The sequence below is a fragment of the Mesocricetus auratus genome, unplaced genomic scaffold, assembly GCF_017639785.1.
Source record: "Mesocricetus auratus isolate SY011 unplaced genomic scaffold, BCM_Maur_2.0 Super-Scaffold_100011, whole genome shotgun sequence".
Lineage (NCBI taxonomy): Eukaryota > Metazoa > Chordata > Mammalia > Rodentia > Cricetidae > Mesocricetus > Mesocricetus auratus.
Window position 1 is genome coordinate 82,612,873 of NW_024429195.1, and position 23,467 is coordinate 82,636,339.

The following is a 23,467-nucleotide window of genomic DNA, read 5'->3' on the forward strand; positions in this document are numbered from 1 at the left end:
CAAGGACATTCAAAGCCAGCACTGGAGTGTGTGTCCCTAGTCATACCTGCAGAAACAGGGCTCAAGGGTGGCCAGACCTAACCTTTGTCTAACAAAAGCCCCCCACTTAAGGAAAGAGTTTGAGTTGGGCAATGGTGGCACACACCCTTAATCCCAGCACTCTGTGAATTTGATGCCAGCCTGGTCTACAGAGCAAGTTGCAGAACAGCCAGGGCTACACAGAGAAACCCTGTCTCAAAAATCAAAAGAAGGTGGAGGAGGAGGAGGAGGAGGAGGAGGAGGAGGAGGAGGAGGAGGAGGAGGAGGAGGAGGAGGAGGAGGAGGAGGAGAAAAGAGAAAAGTTGAGAGTCTGACGGATGGCTCAGCAAGTAAAGGTGCCTGGGTGAAGCCTGTCCAAGCTTGACCAAGCCAGATGACCTGAGTTTAATCCCTGGGGTTCATATTGTCTAAGAATATAAATAACCTCCATGTATGTGTAACACACACACACACACACACACATACCATAGAGAGAAAATTTTAAATAAGAACATTGTGTTATACAAAATCTCTCTAATTTACCAAGCTATCCACTTAAAAAATAAACACCACCTTGGGTGGTACACAGGTCTGTGGGCCAAATTCAGCCTATGGGCTGCCAGAAAGAGACCTCTGCCCTGTTGGATGTCAGGTTACTGAGTGACAAGTCTGTGGTTGATTCCCTGATAAGGCTGAGGATGTCCACTGAAACTAGTAAAATGTCAAGTGTTGCAGTGAGCAGGACACGGGCACAGTCACAGCAGACAAGGATCCAGAGGGTATCTGGGTTATCTTTGCACTCTCTCAAATTCTCAAATCATTCGCTCATTCTCAAATCATGACCTAGGGAACAGTCAGAGGCTTGAGTTAGCCACTACATGCTACATGGAATGAGCAGTTTCTTCTTTCCCGAGCTCCTTTGCAATGTGTAGGCTAGACTGGAGCATCCTTGAGGTGCCTTCCAGCCTCTGGCACAGAAGACATGCCTGACTGTACAGGGTCCCTGGCCCACAGTAGCAGGAGAGACTTTCCATTGACAGGACCTACCATGGGAGTCCAAGACACGTGCCTTCTCATTGTCACACAGGGTGGGGCCTCCCAGCAACAGCCAGCCCAGCTCTTCGTGTCCCTGCACCTCATTCTGGATTTATCGCCAAGCCACCTATGAGGCAGCCCAGGCACCAAGCAGCAGGGGTTGCCAGCTGGTGGTCCCAGATGGTAGCAACTGTTTAGAGTCAGCCCAGAGATACCAGGAGGCCACCCCAGCAAGTAAGCCGATGAATGCAGGAGTTTCAATGCCCTAACCATTTTAGGGAGGTGGGCAGGTGTCTCCCCATCAACCATCAGCTCAGCCCTCCACAACACGAGGCCCTTTCTGCACACTGCCCAGGCGTGGGTAACAGTTAGAAAGCAAATGTCCTTCCCAGACCACATGCACATACACGCACACACACACACACACACACACACACACACACACACACACTCACACACACACCAGCTAGCTCCACTCCAGGACACCCACTCCAGGCCTCCCTAGGCATTGGCAAAGAGCAGGCAGGCACCTTTCCAACCTTGACTTCATACTGGCCATCAAATCCCCAAGCCAGGGAGGGAGTAATGATGTCATTGTCCCTGTACTTAAGAAACGCAGTCATCAGTCTTGGACGAGGTTTGCTCTGATTGTGGCAAGGGCAGTCTCAGAGAAAGGGGACGTGCTTGCAGTCACAGAAGCTAGAAGGCAGTGTACTTGGAGTTGGGGACTTCAGTACTCATGCTAAGACATAAAAACAACTACTGTGAGCAGAATCCTCTCAGGGACTTGTGGTAAACCCTTGATGACAGGTGGACCTCTCTCCCTGTGTCTCCAGCTTGCTGCTGTAAGGATATCACAGGGTTTCTCTGTTTGACTAAGTTGCACAAAGACAGGGCCAATTCACTGACGTATGGCTGGCCCTGAGCTGAGAGATCAGTCGGTGGGAACTGAACGAGCGGCCAGGAAGAAAGAACAATGGATGGGGTTGTAGCACATATGGGTTCCAGGGATCTAGAGAGGAGCCCTGGTTTCTCACCTGTGCCTGCCTGGTAGGAGACAGGTTTCTCACCTTGGAGACAGTGCTGAGTAGTGTTTGACATAGACTAGAGCCACCTGAAAAAGGAACCCTCATTTGAGGCATGGCCTCCATCAGATTACCCCGTGGGCAAGTCTGTGGGGTCATTTCTTATTAATGGCTGATGTGGCGGGCCCAGACCACTGTGGGCAGTGACACCCCTTGGCAGGTGGTCTTGGTCATATAAAAAACAGGCTGAAGCGTTAGAGAAGTTTCCTCCTGAATCAGGTGGGAACAAATATGCAGACCTGCAGCCAGACATCACACAGAGTGAGAGACCTTGGAGCCCACAAGTCTAAATGGAATGTCCATAGAATCCCTTCCCTCAGGACTCAGGGAACCCTGTGGTAGAAGACGCAGAAAGAATGTAAGAGCTATAGGAGATGGAAGACGCCAAGTAAACAAGACCCTCTGAATCAGCATGAATGAAGCTCACATGAACTCACAGAGACGAGAGCAGCATTCACAGGGCATGCACGGATCTGTACCAGTCCTCATGTATATATTATGGCTTCCAGTTTAGTGTTTTTACGGGATTCCTAAGTTATGCAAATGAATAGGTCTCTGATTCTTGTGCCTTCTCCCGGGCTCTTTTCTTTCTGTTGGTTTGCCCTATCTAATTACTATGTGGTAGTTTTTGTTTTATCTTATTTTGTTATATTTTTAAAAGATGATTGAATGAGTGAATGAATGAATACCTAGCCACTAGGTTAAAGGTTAACAACTGAACTGTCATGTGCATCTACTGGCAAAGGAAAAATTGGTTTACTCCAGTGGAGTGACACTGGGTACATCAGCCACTCCAGGGTGGCCACATGTTCAGGAGTAGTTGACAAACATATAATGGACTCCACATCTCTGTGTGCTTTTACTTAGTTACAATTTGGCAGTTGCATGGGGGTTGTAACGTGTTGCCTTTCCATCAGTCTGGTCCCTGAGCTGCATCAGTCCCAAATAGTAATTATGATGCTGTTGGCCATTTTCTTGGTTTCTTATCCGCTAGTTCTGACTTGATTATTAACCCATAATTGCTAATATATATTTTATAAGGGCTTATCTTTACAAGGACGCACTCCTGCCATGCCCATTCCTCCTGGGAGATCACATGGCGACGGCTCCCTTCACTACATTTCCCAGAATCCTCCTAGACCCCTAGTCCCACCTATCTTGCTTCCCTATTGGCCAACAGTGCTTTGTTGACATATACACAGGACTCTCCTATCAGAGGTTGGTTTTTTCTGTTTTGGTATTGTTTCGTTTTATTCCTTGGTTTTGCAGGGGGGAGGTGTTATTTTATTGGGGTTTTGTTTGTTTTTTGAGAAAGAAAAAGTTGGGTGGCTAGGGAGGGAGACAGGATCTGGAATGACTTATGGGAAGGAAACAATATGCTCAAAACATATTTAGATTTAAAAAATGTTTCAAATAAATAATATAATGGGAAGGAGGGAGGGAGGGAGGGAGGGAGAGAAGAAAGAGACAGAGAGGAAGAGAGAGAAGAAAGAGAGAGGAGGGAGGGAGGAAGAAGGAAGGAAGGAAGGAAGGAAGGAAGGAAGGAAGGAAGGAAGGAAGGAAGGGATGAACAAGCAATGGTAAGCAAGCCAGTTAAACACATTTCCCCCATGATGCCTACTTAAGTTCCTGCCCTGACATCACTCAACAGTGATCTGTAATTGAGACATATAACTAGATGAACCCTTTCTTCCCCATGTTTTGGTCAGTGTTTTATCACACCAGCAGAGATCAAATCAGAGCAGTGGTAACGAGAGGTCCTCGTACTGGTTACTGCTCCATCCCTGCGATGAAACACCACAACCAAGGCAACTTATGGAAGAGTTTGTTTGGCTTCCAGTTCCAGAGATAAGAGTCCGTCATGGAGCAAGAGCGTGGCATCAAGGACATGATTGCGGGAGAAGAAGCAGAAAGCTGGGAGCTCACGTGCCAACCATGAGCATGAAACAGTTTGCTAACTGGAAATGACAAGGTTTTCATCTCAAAGCCTGGCCCTGAGACAGACTTCCTTCAGCAAGGCTGCATCACCTAACCCTCTCCAAACAGTGCCACCAACTGATTATTACGTGTTCAAATGCCAGACTGTGGGGGACATTTCTCAAGTCCTAGAAGGATGCCACTGTGTGCTGGAAGAGGCATGTTCTGCATTTACAAAGATCTGCTCTTTGTCAGGCTTCTGCTTGTGGTCCCAGGTTCACGTTCACCCTTCTCCTACCAAATGCCCTGCCTGTGCCATCTGCCCCATGGCCAAAGAGAAGGCTGAAAGACAGGCCTCACTCTGTGGAAGGGCACTCATGAGAGAAAATCTCCGCCACAACCCCCTAAGAAGTCAGTCCCTGATGACCAAACAGATGAGCAGGGGCTTCTGCTGTGCTCTAAGCTGAACTTTGTCACAACTTTGTGACCCTGGCCAACCCCGTTTCCCCTTGCACATAAAATACAGCACAAACTAGCAATTTCCAGTGTTCTAAACCTTCCACAAGAATACCCGGGCTCACTCTAAGTAAAAGAGACTGGAGGCAAAGGCCTTCCATCCCAGCTACTTGGGAATCCAGGCAAAAGGACTGAACATTCAAGGCTGGTCTGGGCTGCTGAGTGAGTTCAGTGTCAGCCAGAGCAGCTTGCTACGACCTCTGGTAGAGGCAGTGTACTTGCTCAGCAACCATGAGGCCCTGGGTTCACTTCCAAGAGAGAGGAAGAGAGAAGAAATGCATAGGAACCACCCTGAGCTAGGCCTCCTTTCATCCAGGGGGCACTGTGAATGCATCCCCTGGCAGACCTGCTCTTCTGTTTCTCCTAGCTCTGACTTCTTAGAATGTTAGCCCAAGTATGGCTGTGAGAAAACGAGTTCTGGATGACCAGCTCTGTGGCTGCTGTGGGCTGTCCTTTCCACACCTCAGGGAGGAAGCGGCCCAAAGGTTCACACTCAGGCTCCAGGCTTCGAGCTAGGAAAGGTGAGCCTCCCTGAGATAAAACTGAGATGGGAAGGAAATCCACTGCCCACCCCTCCCCCCTCTCCCAGTTGGGTCTTTAAAACTTCGATACAGAGAAGTGAGAAAGATTTTTGCTAAGTGATTAATTTTTCTGTTGAGGCCACAAAATAGAGAAGCAGTGCCTGGGGCTGGGGAGACAGGAAAGGGGACCCAGATAAGCCTGAGTGGGAGCACTCTTTAGGATAAAGGGGGCTTTTCCAGCCTGCTGATTTTCCAAAGCAGAACTAATCCAGCCCAGCTGTGCAGACTGTAAGCAAACCAGGTCCTTCATGGGGCCCCCACCACACCCCAGCCCTGTGCTTACAGAGTTTGACGCAGCCTTTCTGAAGGGATGTCAGCAAAGGGCCTGGAGCAAGCAGGTGGCATGGGACACCTGCAAGGTTCTGGCGCCTGCCACCTTCAGGGGGCTTTAGTCGGGATCTTTGCTCTGCCACGTCTTAGCCAGGCCAGACATGGGTTTCTCAGTTTTTCTGGGTCTTGGATTTGTCATCTGAAATTGACTATCACAGTGATAATTTTAATGACCCACTGGGTGTGATAAGCGAGAAGATCCTAAAGTGTGCTCAGGGTGTCAGCTGCAAACAGAGGGAAGTGTCCTGAGACTGACTCTCAGCCTGCTGGAGAAGAAAGACAAAAGTTATTCCAGCATTGTTGAACCTCCAGTCAGACAGACCCACTGAGAGCTGTCCCCTGCCTGCCCTGATGGCAAGTGGCCCTTTCCTATCCAAGGTCAGGCATGGAAAGGGTCTCCCACTTCAGTCAGCACAATGAGATCCTTAGAGAAGAAAACTGAGGCCCAAGACTATGATCATGACACTATTTCCAGTTCAAATCCTTTATCTCCACTCATGATGCTTTAATAGTAATTGTTAATAATATTTGTTTTTTTAAAGGCAGGAGCACTTTGTAAATAAGAAAATGGAAGTAAAGGTTAAAAGGCAAAGCTTGAAAATAAGTCTTCACTCGGAGGTTAAAGGCTTTGACCTTTATAGGAATTCATTTCTCCAAGTCAATAGATTAATCCCTTTTCTTTTATAAATGGGTTAATTTCAGAAGTAGTAAGATTTAGCTACCATCACATAGTTAGGTAGACCAGTAGTCTCAAATCTGCACCTGCATCAGCTGAGCATCCTATTAAAATACAGGATCTGAGCACTCAAGCTGGAGTGCAGATGAGACATTGCATCTCTGACAAGAGCCCCAGAGATATTGATCTGAAGATTCTATAACCAAACTTTGAAAAGCAAAGTTCTAGGGTTAGAGATAGCTCAACAATGAAAATGCTTGCCATGCAAACAGGAGGACCTGAGTTCAATCCCCAGAACCCACATTTTAAGAGTTTGCAATCCTAGCATTGGGGAGACAGAGGCAGGCAGATATCTGTGGCTTGTTGACCATCCAGGCTATCCCATCTGGGGAGCTCCAGGTCAAGGAGACACTGTCTCCTAAAACAAGGTAGACAGCTCCTGACAAATGATATTTAAGATTGACCTCTGACCTCTACAAGCTTCTGTACTGACACACATACACCCTCCCATGCACACATGCAAATGGGAAGAGAGACCGAGAACTCTAGACCTCAGGGATTCATGAAAATGGGCCTGCAGAGAGAGGTTATCAAGAATAGAGATGCCTGAGATGAAAAACAAAACGTGAGTGAGAAAATACAGTCCACCTACTGACTCTCCGGTCAGCACCAGGCCACCCTCTACAACATGATTTTGTGGCTCAGATCTATCTTACCAGTGGACTAGCTAGAGGAAGTGTTAATGCTGTGTGCACACACCCCACACGACCTCACAGATGGGGGCTCAATTTCTCTGTCCCTCCGTAACTCAGAGGAGTGAGCTCAAAGGGTTGTGGTACACACAGAGCCACCAGGGCCTCTTTACTTGCTGAGACCTCCCTCTCCCAGCCATCTTTCCATGTGTTAGGGACTCACAGTGCTGCCAAGTCCCAGTGACTGAGATTGTCCTGTCTGGTGAGTGATTTAAGGACTTGGCAGCCTCCTTTGGTCCATTATGCCATCATTGAATATTCAGTCCAGAGGCTTTCTGGCATGCCCCACAGACTCAAAATGAAACAGGGAGTCCTTACTCATTTGCCTGATTTAAAGGCATCTAGAAGCTTTTCTTTTCCTAATGGAGGGAATCACACCATCCATCTAAAATGAGGAAACCCCACACTGAGGAGCCAAGAGAAAAAATGGAGACATAAGTTTAAAGGGCTGACATATTAATGGAGAAACCTTGTGCCTGGTTTGTTTCTGCCCAGCCCCATTCGGCTTGGAAAGCCGTGCCTCTTGGAAGCTTTGAAGCTAAGAGGAAATGGCTTTGTCCTAGAGGAGAACCGACCCCCTCCTCGAAGGCACTTCCATTCCCTCCAGCCTTCAGCCAGCTATGGGCTGGGTCAGACCTGTGCTAGCTCACTCATCTGGCAAAGATCCGCTGGTGATGAGGAAGCCTCTGCTTCCCCGTGTTCGTCTGTTCAGAGAGCCAGCTGCTGTGAGGCTCAGACGAGGAGGGGCCCAGAGGCAGGACAAGTCCACACACCTGGCCCGGCTAGTACCTATTCTCTGTAGTCCAGGCCTTGAAATTGCAATTGTCCTTCCTCGGTGGTGGCTACAATGACAGGACTGCAGCCTCGAGTCCAGTTGGTAATCGCCTGCTCTAAAATTATCCGTACTGGCGACATGATGCTGCGAAGAGGCGCTGGGGCTTCCTGCCTCCTTCCTAGCCTCCCACAACCTGGAGACACTGTGGAGCAGAGGGCCAGCTGCCAACACTCCCAGCAGCCTACGGGCCTCAGGTTGGGTACTTTGTCTGACCCGTCCTTCCTTACTCCTACCCAGTCCCACTCCTTCCTTCTAATCAGCTGTTCTGTCCTGAATGAAAATTGAACAGTGTCAGTCCTGCCTTTGCTGCCTACCACCTGCAGAATGCAGTCTGAGCCACTGAGTCATTTTTTTATGACTTGGCCTCAAGTTCTGTGGTCCCCCACTCCTTCCTCACATTCTGGGACTCTTCGGGTCCACACTGACTGAGAGAGAGCCACTGAAAGAAATGGTCTGTGGGTCTAGAGAGATAGCTCAGTTGGCTCAGGGCTTGTCACACAAGAAAAGTGACCTGATTCCAAGCACCAACATAAAAAGCCACAATGATGGTACACACCATGCTTGAGCTGAGGAGGCAGAGACGGTGGGATCCCCAAAGCTCACTGCTAAGTTCCAGGTTCAGTGAGAAACCCCGCCTCAAAAAACAAGGTGAAGAGAGATCAGGGAAGACACCTTCCACATAGGCAGCTGCACACACACAAACATGAGCACACACAGACACAAACACACATGTACACACATAAATGGCTTGTGATGGAAATGGTCAAACAGGCATGAACACATAGTAGCAGAGCAATATGCCTGTGCTCCTGCTCAGCTCCAGGTCAGACCCCACATGTGACCACATTAGGCTCACTTCCACATCCAGACCACACAGAATCATTTTAAGTAAAAATTCCAGACATTCTGCCCTTTCATCCAAACACTTCAGCTTGCATTTCTGAAAGGAGAGGAGAAGACTTCATTTTTGGGAGCTCCAGGTTTGGGGAGGTGGAGAGGTGTGCAGCTAAAACAAAGTAACCAAAGCTTTGGTTTGGTTGGAATGCGTACATTTTATAAACTGATGTTTCCAGCATAAACCCCCTGAACATGCAGAGAGTGCAATAACCATGTGTCTACCATCTGTTAGAGAGAGCGGTAACAGTGAGGTCTCTGGGTGTGGATACCGCCTAGCCTCTCCCTTACAGGATTTCCCTCCATCCCCGTGGTTGGCTATGACGGTTCCTGATAGTCACACTTTTGTGTCCTCTCCTCATGGACGCATCGGCCCTTTCTTTATTTGGTAGACTGACTTTATCTGCAAAACCTAACACAAATGTCACCTTGCTCATGGTACTTCCTCAACACCCCTTTCCTCTTAAGGCAGCTAGTCAGACTATATGGCTGAGTTGAAGTCATTCCTGCATGGATCCCCTGCCCCCTTTGTCCCGTGAGCCTCTATAGAGTGGGGTCTGGGCCATCCCTGTGACTGTAGGCCAGTGTGAGAGAAAGTATGGTCCTCAGCATGGGTTTGACTTCAGCGTCAGCTGAACAGTTGTTTAATTAGGTGTTGGGGTCAGAAGTATCACCACTGTGATGGGGCTCGTGGGAATTAAGTGGGATGTGTCTACTATCTGGCTGCAGCTAAGCACAGCTGGTCACTAGGAGAAGGCACAGACATGTCTCCTGGAACCTGACGTCTTCATGGACTCCTCTCTTTAAAAGCCCATTAGCCAGAGACCTGCCTCTCCCTTCAGCACAGGCCCTAGCCTCTATCTGGGTCTTGGTAATCTCCTACCCATGAAAGACACCTAACTGTAGCCTTTGGCCTGAGCCAGGACCCTGCTGGGGGGGCTCATAGGACAGCTTGCTTCCATGCTGTCCTATGATTCCTGTTCCCTGTCACCTCTGACCTCCATGTGCTATAGATCAAGCCCTAGGGACCCTGAGTCTCCCCACCCCTAGGATTTCTTGCATGGAAACCAGCCATGCCTTTGTAACTCCAGGTTGTCTCCAAAGAAATAGCCCCTTCTAATGAGCCTGCCTAGAGTCCCATCAAGACACACTCCTACAAACCTCATCTGTCAGGCTAGTCCTGGCCCAGGTTGGGGCTTGGCTCTGCTCTCAGTCAGTCCATCCATCCCCAGAGAAAGGCATAGAGACAGAGATAGCAAGCCCTGCCCGCCTAGCCTGGGTTGGCCTTTTTCCCACACATCCCTTGCTTCCTTCAAGGGGTGAAAATAGAGAGCAGGGTTCCCCTAAAGTCAAGTCCCACCACCTCTAAATGTCGCAGACCTGATATGGAGCCATGGCTCTTCCAGAGACCTCCTCTGGTGCTCCATGTATCTGTTCTCCCACTCCAAATGGCAACCCTTCCCCCGGAGAAGTGACGAGGGCCAGGAGAGGCCTGTCGTCGGTACTCAGCAGCGTGGTCACCTTCCCCTTGGCTGTCCACTCCAGTGCTTGTCTGGAATCTACAGAATAAGTCTCCTGAAGTCAAGAGCTGCTCGGGGGGTGGGCCGGACACAGGGTGTGGCTTTACAGAGTTGGGGTGTCTGGACTTGAAGGTCCAGCCTCACTCCAGCGGCTTTGCCCCTCCATTACTTATAAAGTGGGGCTGCCGTCTGCCTCTTGAACCTCATTAACAGCTGTGAAGAAGGCGGGATACTAACTGGGAAAGGAGCCCCTGCTATGGTCACCGCCTCTCCCAACACAGCTTCTCCCACGCAGTGAAGGAACAAGTTGTACTGATGGACATGTGCCCCTTACCGTGCCTGCTGGCCTCAAGTAAGATAGAGCACCCCTGTCCTCTCAGGCAGGAGACACTGGGGTAGTCATACTCTCTGGATACCCTTCTCTGTCACGAAGGGTCAGACACAACCTATACAATGGAATGTTATGTGGCAATAAAAAGAACACATACAACGATGTAGATGAATCTTGTGCACATAGGCTAAGTAGGCACCAATCATGAAGGTCACCTCATGTGTGATTCTATGTGACATTAGGCAGTGGTGGCAGTTAGATAGCTGTGTGCATATACAACAAGCCCAGGCTCAAGCACTTGAAAGTGTGAATCGTGTCATGTGTGAATCATACGCCCAGAAAACTCTTACTGTTAATAAAATACTGAAATGGAAGGTGTTGTGGGACTTTTAGAGGAACACGGATGGCTGGTGCCACTGTCAGGTGAGCACTTCCATGCATAGCTGAAAGAACGCCTGAGTCATCTCACATACGAGAAGGATGGGTGATCCGGTACCATCAATTTAATGGTGACTTTCAACTATTTTCTTTTCTTTTGGTCTTTCAGGACAGGGTTTCTCTGTGTAGCTTTGGAGCCTGTCCTGGAACTCGCTCTTGTAGACCAGGCTGGTCTTGAACTCATAGAGATCCGCCTGCCTCTGCCTCTGAGTGCTGGGATTAAAGGCATGTGAACCACCACCACCACCCATCCACTTTCAACTGTTTTCAAGGCAAGGCTTTTCCAAGAAGAGGAAGAGAGTGAGTCCTAAAAAGAAAAAGGGAAAGGGGGATGAATTTGGCTGAGATTGTGGCTCAGTGGTAGAGCATTTGCCTAAAATGCTTAAGGCCCCTGCTTCAATCCCCAATATTGAGAAAAGGCAGAGAAATAAAGAGAGAGAGAGAAAAGAAAGAAAGAAGGAAGGAAGGAAGGGAAAGAGAAGACAAATACAAGTATAACAAGCATGAACTTGGACTAGCCCTGTAACTCAGTGCGCAAATTCCTGCCTAGCATAATGAAATTCCAGGGTTGAGCCTCAATATTGCCAAATATTGAGCCATACGTGATGATACATGACTGCTCTCACATCCCTGGGAAAGTGGAGGCAGGAAGTCATCCTTGGCTATGTGCCAAGTCCAAGGTCAACCTGGCTTCTGTTGGACCCAAGGAATTTTGCCTAAAATAATTTTTTAAAAAACCTTTAAAACAATGTCCATAGCTGTAATGGAGGGTAAGGCTGGAGTATTTGGATCTTTAGGGAATGCCATTTCTCATTTCTGTTGCCCACAGAGAACCATGTGGGATCCAGATCTAGGCAGTGTGCACTTGACGTGCAGACTCAGACCCCACAGCCATGGAGTGCTGGTGTATACTTTGTCCCCTGTACAGACAAGCACCTAGGAGATGGGAGGATGTCTTAGTTAGGGTTACTATTGCTGGGATGAAACATCCATGACCATGGCAACCCTTATAAAAGAAAAAACTTAACTGGAGTTGGCTTACACTCAGAGGTCAGTCCATTGTCATCACGGCGGGAAGCGTGGCCTCATGGAGGCAGACACGGTTCTGGAAAGGGAGCTGAGAGCTTTACATCTGGATCCACAGGCAGCAGAAGAGAATGGCACACTGGCCTGACTTGAGCACTTGAAACCTCAAAGTCTACCCCAGTGACACACTTCCTCCAACAAAGCCACACCTACTCCAACAAGGCCACACCTCCTAACAGTGCCACTCCCTAAAAGCCTGCAGGGGCCATTTTTATTCAAACCACCAGGGAGGCTATGAAACCTGCCCAAGGAGACTCCTGCGGTAAGATGGGGCACATGTGTAATGTAGTTAGACCCTGGCTGAAGAAAAAAAATCTTTAAAAAAATTAAATAAAGGGAAAGTCAGGAAGAAGGAGAGGGGAGGAGAGGGGAGGAAAGAACTTTGGGCAGCCCAGGAAGTTGAGGTCCTGAGGCAGCCTATCTTCAGGAGCCTGAAGGTGGGCTCCTGGACCTGGCCTCTCAGGATTATTTGGTCCCTCCCCCAGACCAGCTGTTCCCCTGAGGATGTTCCCCCCTGAGTATCACCTCGAGAGTCCCTGGGGGGCAAGGGTGTAGGCTGGCAGCCTGAGCCCGCTATGAACCATAAGATCACACAGGCAAGAACAAGGAGAGCTTGTCCATGGGCAGATGCTGCCAGCCTGTGCGGTTATTTCTGACTGTTATATTTCTCAGGCAAACAGGAAATGTAAGAGAAAGGAATGCTTGCTTGCTGGTAGGCATGATCAGTTTAATTATTCCAAATTTACCACCAGTATTTTTCCAAGACACACTAAAAGCAGTGGGGGTGGGGTGGGGTAGGGAGATGAGACAGAGGCAGAATTATGAGGGCAGAGAGACCACAGGTTCTCAGTAAGCACCTCCTAGGATTTCTGAGTGCCAGCCATGGGCCTGGTTAGCAAAAGAATTAAGGAAGGCAGTGGGGCTGCCATGTCTGTCTTAGGTACCCAGGCGCTTTGCCCATCAAGTGACTGAGGTTGGAATACAGGTGGGGAGTGCTGTTCGTGATTGGTGTCACCACACTGGCTGTAAGGTTGAGGTGGAGGCGTCTGAGGGCTTCTTGGGCCAGATCTGTATCTTAGGACTGTCCTCAGGTCTCAACCAACAACCAACAACAGACATAGTTCCGTTGTTTCCCCAAGAGGTTGATGGACTGGGACAGTTATAATCAGGCTAAGAGATAACCTGAAAAAGAGAGGTGATCAGATGCTGACCCAGGCAGGGAGGTAGGGCCCAGCTTCGTAGAGATGTGATTTGAGAGATACCATCTGAAGTAGCTACGAAGCGCTTCCGTCTGGGCAGCATATGCAAAGGTCCTGTGGCTGGACAGAGCGGCGAGACCAGTGGAGGAAAGAAGCAGTCGGACGGGTCTGAGATAGGGCCTGAGAAGGGAAGAGCCCAGACAGCGCAGCCAGAAGTCTGTCCATGGGGACAGATGCACCACTTCACTACCCGCGATTGCTGAGCGAGCAGGCCATCTGTGGCCAACAGCTACGTAACATTCATTGCTCCCTTCAATCTGGTGGGACCTCAGTGAGTTTCCTGCTGGAGAGAGGGTCGGAACTGGGCATCAACTTGGAGCCTCCTGGCTCCAGAGCTGCTGTCTGCACCGCCTCAGGTAGTATGGGCACTCGCCTTATCCTCACAGGCTACTGGCTTCCGTCCACCCGCTGCAGAAAGTGCCTGGTGACAGACGACATGAGCCCCAGGGGCTCTGGCACATCCCAGCTGCTTCACTTTCTCCATGGTGATCTCTAGAAAAATCTCCATCACTCTTTACCTAATTCCCATGTATATAAATGAGAACAAAAGGTAGCTTGAGCTGGAGGAATGGCACCATGATTAAGAATATTTGCTGTTCTTCCAGATGACTGGAGTTTCGGTTCCCAGCATCTGTATTCAGTAGCTCATACCCACATGTAGCTCTAGCTCCTGAGGATCCTATACCCAGTCTGTACCGGGCCTTGGATGCCATAGTCTTACCGTGGCACACAGAACACCTACAGGCAAGTACAGAAATGGGTGATAAAGAAACACGCCCAAGCACACTTGGGGAGAGGCTCTCCTCGGTGCTTTTTGTTGCTGTGATGACACCTTGGCCAAAGGCACCTTGGGGAGGTAAGGCTTCATTTGACATAGCAGATACACTCCATCACTGAGGGAGGCCACGGCAGGAGCCTGGAGGCGGGAACCGAAGCAGAGGCCACAGCCGAGGGCCGCTGGCTTGTCGGCTGCTTTCTGTAGCTTGCTGTTTTTGCTTTCCTACACAACCCAAGTGCCCAGGAATGGCACTTGCCCACAGAAGGCCGCCTTTAATCTGGGTACTTGGGAACCAGAGGCAGGAGAATCTCTGTGAGTTAGAGACCAGTTTGACTTACATACCGAGTTCCCAGGACAGTCAAAACAACATAGAGAGAGTCTGTATCCAAAGGGGAAAGGAAAAGGAAATGCCCTCCACAGAGATAGAGAAATGGTTCCGTGGTCAAGAGGACTCAAGTTCTATCCCCTGAGTCCTTGGGAAATGCTCTTCACCACTGAACCATCTCATGTCATGTAGGTCACAGCTGTCTCTGATCGCAGATCCAGAGGGTTGGACGCCTCTGGCTCCCACAGGTCTCTGAGCTCCTGTGCACACACCACATGCAGACACACACAGCTCAAAATAGCAAAAGTAAGTTCTCTTTAAATGAGGAAAATATCCCACAGACACACTTCCAGGCCAGTCTCAGGGAGGCAAGTCCCCAGCTGTGCCTCCCTTGGAGACACACTAAAGCCATAGCAATGGCTCAGCAAGGCTCCCCTTTCTTCAGGTACTTAAGTCTCCTTATCCCAGAGTAGAGAAGGAGTGCCCACTGTGTCGGTTCGGGTCCAGCTTCAGTTTTAGGTCGCTGTTGATAGAATGCTGGCCTTGGCTCAGCCTGCTGGACTCTGATCTTCCCAAGGGAACACCCTGTAAGAATACAGGGCCGCCCCACTTACTTGAGCTTATTTGGGTACTTTTGAATAAGGCCTTATCAGGGAGGACAATCTCTTTTCAAAGATGGGTCTGTCCCTTCTAGCAGGATGTCAGGCCTCTTGCCATGGGGCAGTACTGAACTCTGGAGTGTCTGGGGCCATGGGACCGGGAAAAGGGTCCCTGAGAAGCCATCCCCAAGGGAACTAAATAAAGCTATTGTTGAAAGGGGAAGATAAAAAATAGCCTAGCCAGCAAGATGTTTTCTGTCCTCTGTGACCTGTCTGTGTTTGGGGAGGGGCTGGCATGTGGCAAAGGGAAAGAAACAGGAATGGCCCTTGGGGTCCATAGAAACTGTGCAAGGGAAGGAGCACGGCAGATGAGATGGGAATTCATAGGGTCATGCTGATGTCTTTGCTCCCCATCTGCGATGCTGGGGAAGGAAGGAATGCTGAGGCACATTGCACAAGGGGCCCCTGGTCCCATTCCTGACTGGAAAACCATTTGTCTTAGTCAGGGAGACGTTGTCATGGGGTGGACTCTTCACAAGCAGAATCAGGACACCCACTTCCATGTCTGGAGATCAAACGACTTACTTTAGAAACCTGTCATGATGTTTCCAAATTCTGGAGATAAAATACTAGTTCAGAGGACACGTGCGCAGACTTGTTTAGTGTGGTTTTGTTTGCAGTAGCAGGGAAGGGGGGAGAAGGAGATGGAGACAGAGAAGCACACACAGGTGTCCACTCACAAGAAAGTGACCAAGGTATTGCAGGACAGATACGCATGGAAAACGGGAGGCTATTCAGTGGCCAGGCTAGGACTGTGTCTGTCACAGTGGGACAAGTGTGCATGATACAATATGTAGAATTAAGAGTGGACAGAGACGGAGCTAAGTGACAAAGCAGGCCCTGGGTTCCAAACGCAAGAGAAAAGAGCTGTCTTTGAAAAAATAAACATCCTCAACTACCCAGGTGCAACGAGTGTGTAAAAAGACAGATGTCGTGAAGCAGGGGCAAAAGCACACCAGGCAGGTGAGGTTGGGCACCAGGGTTAGAGAAGGCATGGAGAGGCAAGGCAAGAGATGTCAGAAGAATGTACGGCAACACAGAAAGTTGGGTGTGAGAAGCTGACTTCAGATTCCCAGCATCCTGAGTGTGGCAGCACATGTATGTAGTCCCAGTACTGGGAGACGGAGGCAGGGCAATCCTTGGGGTTCACTGGTGAGCACTGAGTCAATCACTGAGCCCCAGGTTCAGTAAGAGAACCCTGTCTCAAAACATAAGGTGGAAAGTGATAAGGGAAGACACTTGACATTGATCTTTGGCCTTCACAAGCACAAACATGGGTGCTCATATGTGTACACACAAATGCACCATCTATACATATACCACGAAGAGGAAAACACCACAAATGCTAAGTGGGAAAGACAGGCGTAAAATTCTCAGATAGTATTATAGAATGCCTGTGTGGGTTTTATCAGACATGGAGATGAAAATGATAAATAAAGCACAAATACAGAGATGGTAAAATGATACAGCTGTAAATGATCCTCATCTTGATCTGAGATGGAACTTAGTGTTAGAGCATTTGCATACCATGTGCAAGGAGCTAGGTTGAGTCCCCAATACCACGGTTGGGATGGGGGACTCCTTGTCTTGAATATCTGTGATCATTTCAACACTATTATCTTAATTTAAAAAGTGTCCCTTAAAGCGGACACCACTCCTGAGAGTGTCATGACCCCTTCTAATCTGTTAGCTTTGACATAACCAGTGCCTCCAACTGTGACATGGGTGGGGAGAATTCCTGGAAATATACTCATTAAAATACGCTCTGGTGGTAGGGGCTTACTCATCGATGAATCGTTCAACACTATGACAAAATACCAACAACTTAATGGAGAAGAAGGACTTGCTTTGGCTCACAGTTGTAGAGACTTCAGTCCACAGTTCTTGGTTCTTGGGATGTGGTGAGGCAGAACAACACGCAGCAAGATATGGCTTCCAAAGACACACCCCCATGACCCACTTCCTTCCACTGGGCCCCATTCATCTTCCATAATTGCCTTTAGATAACACGCTTAAAGTCTGAACCCATCAATAGATTAACCACTACTTAGGCCATCGCCCTTGTAATCTAACTGATCCCTTTGGTGTCTCTCACTCCATTCAAGCACAGTATCAATGTTAATCATCACAGTCAAAGTTTTAATATTGAAGTTACCCAACCGGGAGCACTCGTGGTGTGGTCATGATTCTCCTGGGTTGTGATTTCAGCATCCCCAGCCCAGATCAGGAGGTGCTGTGAGACCAGAACCTCCAATCTTCTCCATCACCTGGTTCTCCCTATTATCTCCCTGTTACTAGCGCCTCCCTCCCCTCTCCTCGACTTTATACTTGGGATTTTACTGCTTTTAGCTAAGTAGTTTATACTCATTTCTTCCTCTTGCCATGCCCTTGCTTAACAGCCCTACAAGTTAAGTATTATCATCCCCTTTTGCAGATTGGGAAACTAATATCTGGCCTAAAATTAAACAGAGAGTAAATGACAGGACCAGTGGCATGCCACGCTCCCTCCAGGTCCCACCAGTGCAGTATGTGACCAGAGTGGACAGGACAGAGGGAAAAGAACATCATCTCCCCTCCCCTCCAGCCCCGCCTTCAAATGAGATGGAAACAAAGCCTCCAACCTTTCGATTGCTGAGTGTGTATGCCTACAATTGGAAATGCTGGCTGGGTGTGATGACTATGCCAGGTAACAAAATATCCCTGGTGGAAATGCACTGGACGAGCGCCTCACACTGGTCAGGTTGATAAAATGCAAGTCTCCCAAGGTTGGAGAAGGTCCTAGGGAAGAATCTAGCATGATTATTTTCTTTATGAACATGGTGTCAAACTGCCTTCTAAACATTATGTTTATACCCATAGATCAGCACTGCTCCCAGCCTTGGTGAAAAAAGCCTTTGTTTACAGCGGGTGACAAGTTAAAGCAGGGACGCACAACTGATCAAATGCTAAGAATAAGAGTGGAATGATCAGATGTGATATGTATGCCACTCTTCCTGGGGCCCGGGAAACCTGTGGAAAGAATGTAAGAGCTCGGGGATGGGGAGAAGTGAAAAGCTGCTATGACTGTTGTCACGCGCCCCCATGAACTCACAGAAGCAGTAGCTACTACACAAAGCCTGCGAAAGGCTGGACCCATCAGCCACCATCATGGATGGGGAGAGGCTCAAGAGGCCCCATCCCTCCCTGAGGAGCTGTAGGGAGTCAGAAGTTGGGGGTGGGAGAGTTGTGTTCCTCAATGGTGCAGCCACTGGAAGACCCTGTTCAAATGCGTGGCTCCCACGCCTGTGTTCTTGCAGGCGGCCCTAACTGCGTGCGGTGTGTCAGAGACAAGTAAAAAGATGGGAGAGTAGGTGAGGGACTTGGGGGGAAGAAGGGGTGATTTAAGAAAATAGGGGAATGAAGTACAAGAGAGAGGGTGTGTGTGCGTGTGTTCATGTGTCTGTGAGTGTGTGCGTGTGAAAGAATGTTTTTAAAGCATAAAAACTGAAGTTTCAAGACATATAATGTTTGTTAGGGATTATATGATAGTAAGGCTATAAATAAATGCAAGGGAATGATAAACACAGACACCATACACTGATTCCCTCTAGGGTGGGAGGAAACAGGTTACATCCAGGAAGAATTACATCATGGCTTTCAATTGCTTGGGTAGAGTTTTGCTTCATCAATATGATATCCAACACTGCGCTTGAAGTCTCTTTCAGACATGAAATACTTTATAACTGTTAAGCCAACAAACAATAACCACCAGAAATGCTCTCACCACTTATAGGTGCAGAGTGTGAAACAAAATTGGATATGTGCTATGCTCTCAATTTCATAAAAACAGAACAAATGAAAAAACAACTATAGGGTTTTCTTCTCAGACTAGCAGACAGGAAGTCTGGAACAACTGTTATTATCTTTTTTATACTTAACAGTTTATTGCAGTCTCCAGACTTTTGCACTGAGTGCATATTGCTTTTGGTATCAAAGTCAAATATTACCTCTTTATTTAAAAAGACAAGTTGGTTCACCTTGAGTACAGGAGTATGGTAATTTTAGCCTGAAATAGGGGGCAAAATTACTCAAACCGGTTGTGGGAATTATAGAATCCAATTTAAGTCCTCAGCTCTCAGCTGGCAAAATTTTCTTATCTGTAAAATGCTTAAATAGCAACAACATGGACAATAATGACAACGACGATGACGACAACGATGACCATGATGATGATGGTGATGATGATGATGACAGTGATGATGATGGTAGTGATGAGCACTTTTCCAGATTACCTCAAGGGGCATCGTGGGAGTGTGATGAGATGATGTATACCTTGCTTCTTGTTGCTTCTCGTTTTTGTGACAAAATACTTGACATAACCAACATAATGGAGGAAGGGTTTATTGTGGCTCATGGTTTCAAATGGGTCATTCCATCACGGGGAGGGGTGCTGCACAGCTCACTGCATCATGGAGAGGAAGCAGAATGGCTCTCTGATAGTAAGGGGCCAGGGCAGGGCGTAGTCCCCAAGAACACTTCCTCCAACCAGACCCGCCTCTAATGTTTTACCACCTCCCAGCTCTGCCATCATGTTTAGAGACCACCGAGAGGTCATCCATCCATTAGGTCTAAGTCTCATGATCCAGCCGGCTCTGGAAATACACTCACAAACCCTCGGAAGTGTGCTTCAGTAATCTCCTCAGTGTTTCTTAATACAATCAAGTTTGCAATTGAGTTCATTCGGTACTTTTGTGTAGTAGGCACCCAGAGGGAAAAGCTGAGCTCCTCGGGGCCCCTGATACATAAGAACAAGTGCATTGTTGGGAACAACTCAGAGCAGGGTGACAGACTACACAGCCTAGAGAAGGGGTGTGGTGACCCCTGTTGAGGGACAGACTGATCCCTCATTACTATGTAGCAGGAAAACCAGAATAGACTCCTACAAGCCAAGCCAACCCCCTTCAGACAACATAGGAGTGACATGAAAGCTACAAATCGGATGTGAGCCCTGGTTTCCTCTCAGTCTTTATTTGTATCAGATGTAGAGATGCACGCACACCACACCTTGAGGAAATGTTGCTGATGGAGCATATTGAAGCACACATTCTGTATCCAACCTTGTGTTGGGATTAGAAGTGTCCGAGAGACTGGCAATGCAACAGGCAGGCAAGGGTGGTTGCCTGGGAAACAGTGGGATGCTCCAAAGAAGCCACCACCATGAGCTGTTGAACACAGTGTCTGTGGGGTGTAGACAACTGACAAATGCCAGTGGCCTGAAGAAGACTGAGTGGTGAGGAGACTCCACGGGCTCCTGAGGTATCACTGGAGGCCAGGAAAAATGAAGCTGCTGTTCTCTGAAGTCACAGTTTTAGGAATCCTCACATGGGACTGAAGAGATGTGTCGGATTAAGAGCACTGACTGCTCTTGCAGTGGACTTGGATTCAATTCCCAGCATCCACAGCAACCCAGGGTCATCTGTAACTGCAGTTCTATAGGATCCAGTGTCTGACCTAGCTCAGGGTCATCTGTAACTGCAGTTCTATAGGATCCAGTGTCTGACCTAGCTCAGGGTCATCTGTAACTGCAGTTCTATAGGATCCAGTGTCTGACCTAGCTCAGGGTCATCTGTAACTGCAGTTCTATAGGATCCAGTGTCTGACCTAGCTCAGGGTCATCTGTAACTGCAGTTCTATAGGATCCAGTGTCTGACCTAGCTCAGGGTCATCTGTAACTGCAGTTCTATAGGATCCAGTGTCTGACCTAGCTCAGGGTCATCTGTAACTGCAGTTCTATAGGATCCAGTGTCTGACCTAGCTCAGGGTCATCTGTAACTGCAGTTCTATAGGATCCAGTGTCTGACCTAGCTCAGGGTCATCTGTAACTGCAGTTCTATAGGATCCAGTGTCTGACCTAGCTCAGGGTCATCTGTAACTGCAGTTCTATAGGATCCAGTGTCTGACCTAGCTCAGGGTCATCTGTAACTGCAGTTCTATAGGATCCAGTGTCTGACCTAGCTCCATGGGCACCAGACACACGTGGGCAAAGCACCCACGAACATCAAATAGGAAAGCAGTTTTCTAAGGAAGAAAAGCAATTGCTGCCATTTCACGACCGTCCATTGTGTGGCCACTGGTATTATCTCCCCCATTTTTCAGATGAGGAAACAGACATGGATTCACATAATTCTTTGTCTGCAGCTGCACTATGGTAAGGCCAGAATATTAAATCAGCTGTCTGGACACCTCTGTCTCTGCAGACTGTTGGGTGCTCCCGGCCAGCTGACTATGAGATCTCAGATGGACACAGGTCTTATTGCAGCTATAGCACAGGGTGAGCACCTGCAGATGGCCCTGGGGGATCCCTGACAGCATTCTATGAGTGACTCTCTCTGTAGAACACAGTCTCCCTGTGGCAATGCTCTGAGATTGCTAATGAGTGATTTCCTCTTGTGTCTTTCAGCTCACAGCCCCGCACTTCCCCGTGGTGATCAAGCTGGGACATGCCCATGCTGGCATGGGAAAGGTATGAAAAGAACTTGAACACACACATCCAATGTAACCACAGCTGCCCCTCCCCCCTGAACACACACATCCAATGTAACCACAGCTGCCCCTCCCCCCTGAACACACACATCCAATGTAACCACAGCTGCCCCTCCCCCCTGAACACACACATCCAATGTAACCACAGCTGCCCCTCCCCCCTGAACACACACATCCAATGTAACCACAGCTGCCCCTCCCCCTGAACACACACATCCAATGTAACCACAGCTGCCCCTCCCCCCTGAACACACACATCCAATGTAACCACAGCTGCCCCTCCCCCCTGAACACACACATCCAATGTAACCACAGCTGCCCCTCCCCCCTGAACACACACATCCAATGTAACCACAGCTGCCCCTCCCCCCTGAACACACACATCCAATGTAACCACAGCTGCCCCTCCCCCCTGAACACACACATCCAATGTAACCACAGCTGCCCCTCCCCCCCACCGGTGCAGGCCCCCAGGACTCCCACAGACCAGTCTCCAGAGGAAAGAGTGTGGGAAGGAATCAACAGTTCACTCCCCTCTGCCCACAACGCGTTCCTCTAAGCTCGCATTGCATGGACTGTCTCTCTCATCCAGCCTGAGCGCTCAACATCACCCTGAATTGATAGCTTACAGTTCTCCATGATTATAGCTTAAGAGATGTGAAGGAAAAACTTTTGTCGACAGTGATTCCTTTGTACCAAGGAGCTATTATCGTCTCCTCGGTGCAGAAAGCTCCTCTCTTACTTGTCCCTCCATCACCTGCTGTGCTGGCACCTCCAAAGTGCAAGCAGCACTGCATAGCAGGACCCCTGGAGTCAGCAGGCTTCTGCCAAACTAAACAGTGTACTTGACACAGTCGCAGATGATATCCAGGGCAGCTGGACTGGTCTCTCAGTTGCAGCCTCTCAGTTGCAAGTGTCAAAGTTCAACTCGGTTTGGAGAAAGCACCAATCCATTTGGACCTCTAACTAAGGTCTCTCCAGCATTGCATCTCTTGTGGGAGATTGCTTGGGTTCTACCTCCAGTGAGGGTAGAGAGGAAAATCCAATCCTAGAGTTGTAGGCAGAGGGAGCTACAGCAGTTACCTCTCGGGACTCAGAAAAAGCTAAGTGATAAATGGTGGGGGAGAGGGAGGACCTTGCCTTGACCAGCTTAGACAGCTGTACAATCTGCACTTCATGTCTATATTCTCCTGCTGGGTGGCAGGATCCCTCCCACGCGCCCTTCCCATTCAGGTGGCGTAAGGAGGGTCAAAGGTTCAGGGTGAGGCAGGGCAGGGTGGGGCAAGTTCTAAACCAACCTCTTTAGGCTTCTTCACCCGTTAGATGGTGATTCTAATCACAGCCTCTAAAATGAGTCTTTCTGTGTGGATCAGCCTGTCTCTGTGACAAAATGTGTTAAGAAAATCAGCTTCTAGGAAGTTTGTCTGTCTGTTTTTGCCCATTTCAGAATTTTTGATTCATGGTCACTTGGCCCTGTTTGGGGGCCTATGCTGGCACAGTTGACCACAGCAGACAGGGTTCATGTCACAGTAGCTGAAGGAATGAGAGAAAGCACAGACTGATTCAGTGTGAAACAAAGCCACTCCCTTTGAAACCCATTAAGCTATGAATCCATTGATTAGATCTGGACCCTCCTGATCCAGTCACCACCCACCCCCACCCCCAGCCTCTGCTTATAAATTCCTGCATTGGGGTCCACACATTCAGCCCTTGAGTTTGGGGAGGGCATTTAATATCCAAACCATAATACCTCTGTGTGGACTCCGTAGAATACCCACAGGATAAAGAAGGGGGCATTTGCCTCTTTTCCCATTACTACATCCCAGGACCCAGGGCGAGGCCCGGTGAACAGGATGAGCGGGTCTGCTCTAGAAGCTGCTGCCTCCTTTGCCCATTCCCTTCTCCTAAGG

The 23,467-nt window shown here is 48.8% G+C and overlaps 1 protein-coding gene across 2 annotated transcripts in view; it reads left to right on the top strand.

The window, feature by feature from the left end:
* Positions 1 to 23,467, top strand: part of Syn3 (synapsin III) — a 431,748-nt gene that overhangs the window by 343,706 nt on the left and 64,575 nt on the right. For both annotated transcript variants that reach the window (XM_005083805.4, XM_013123359.3), the window contains exon 7: positions 21,475 to 21,537. In XM_005083805.4, coding sequence (XP_005083862.1) covers positions 21,475 to 21,537 — 63 coding nt within the window. The remainder of the gene's footprint in view (positions 1 to 21,474; positions 21,538 to 23,467) is intronic.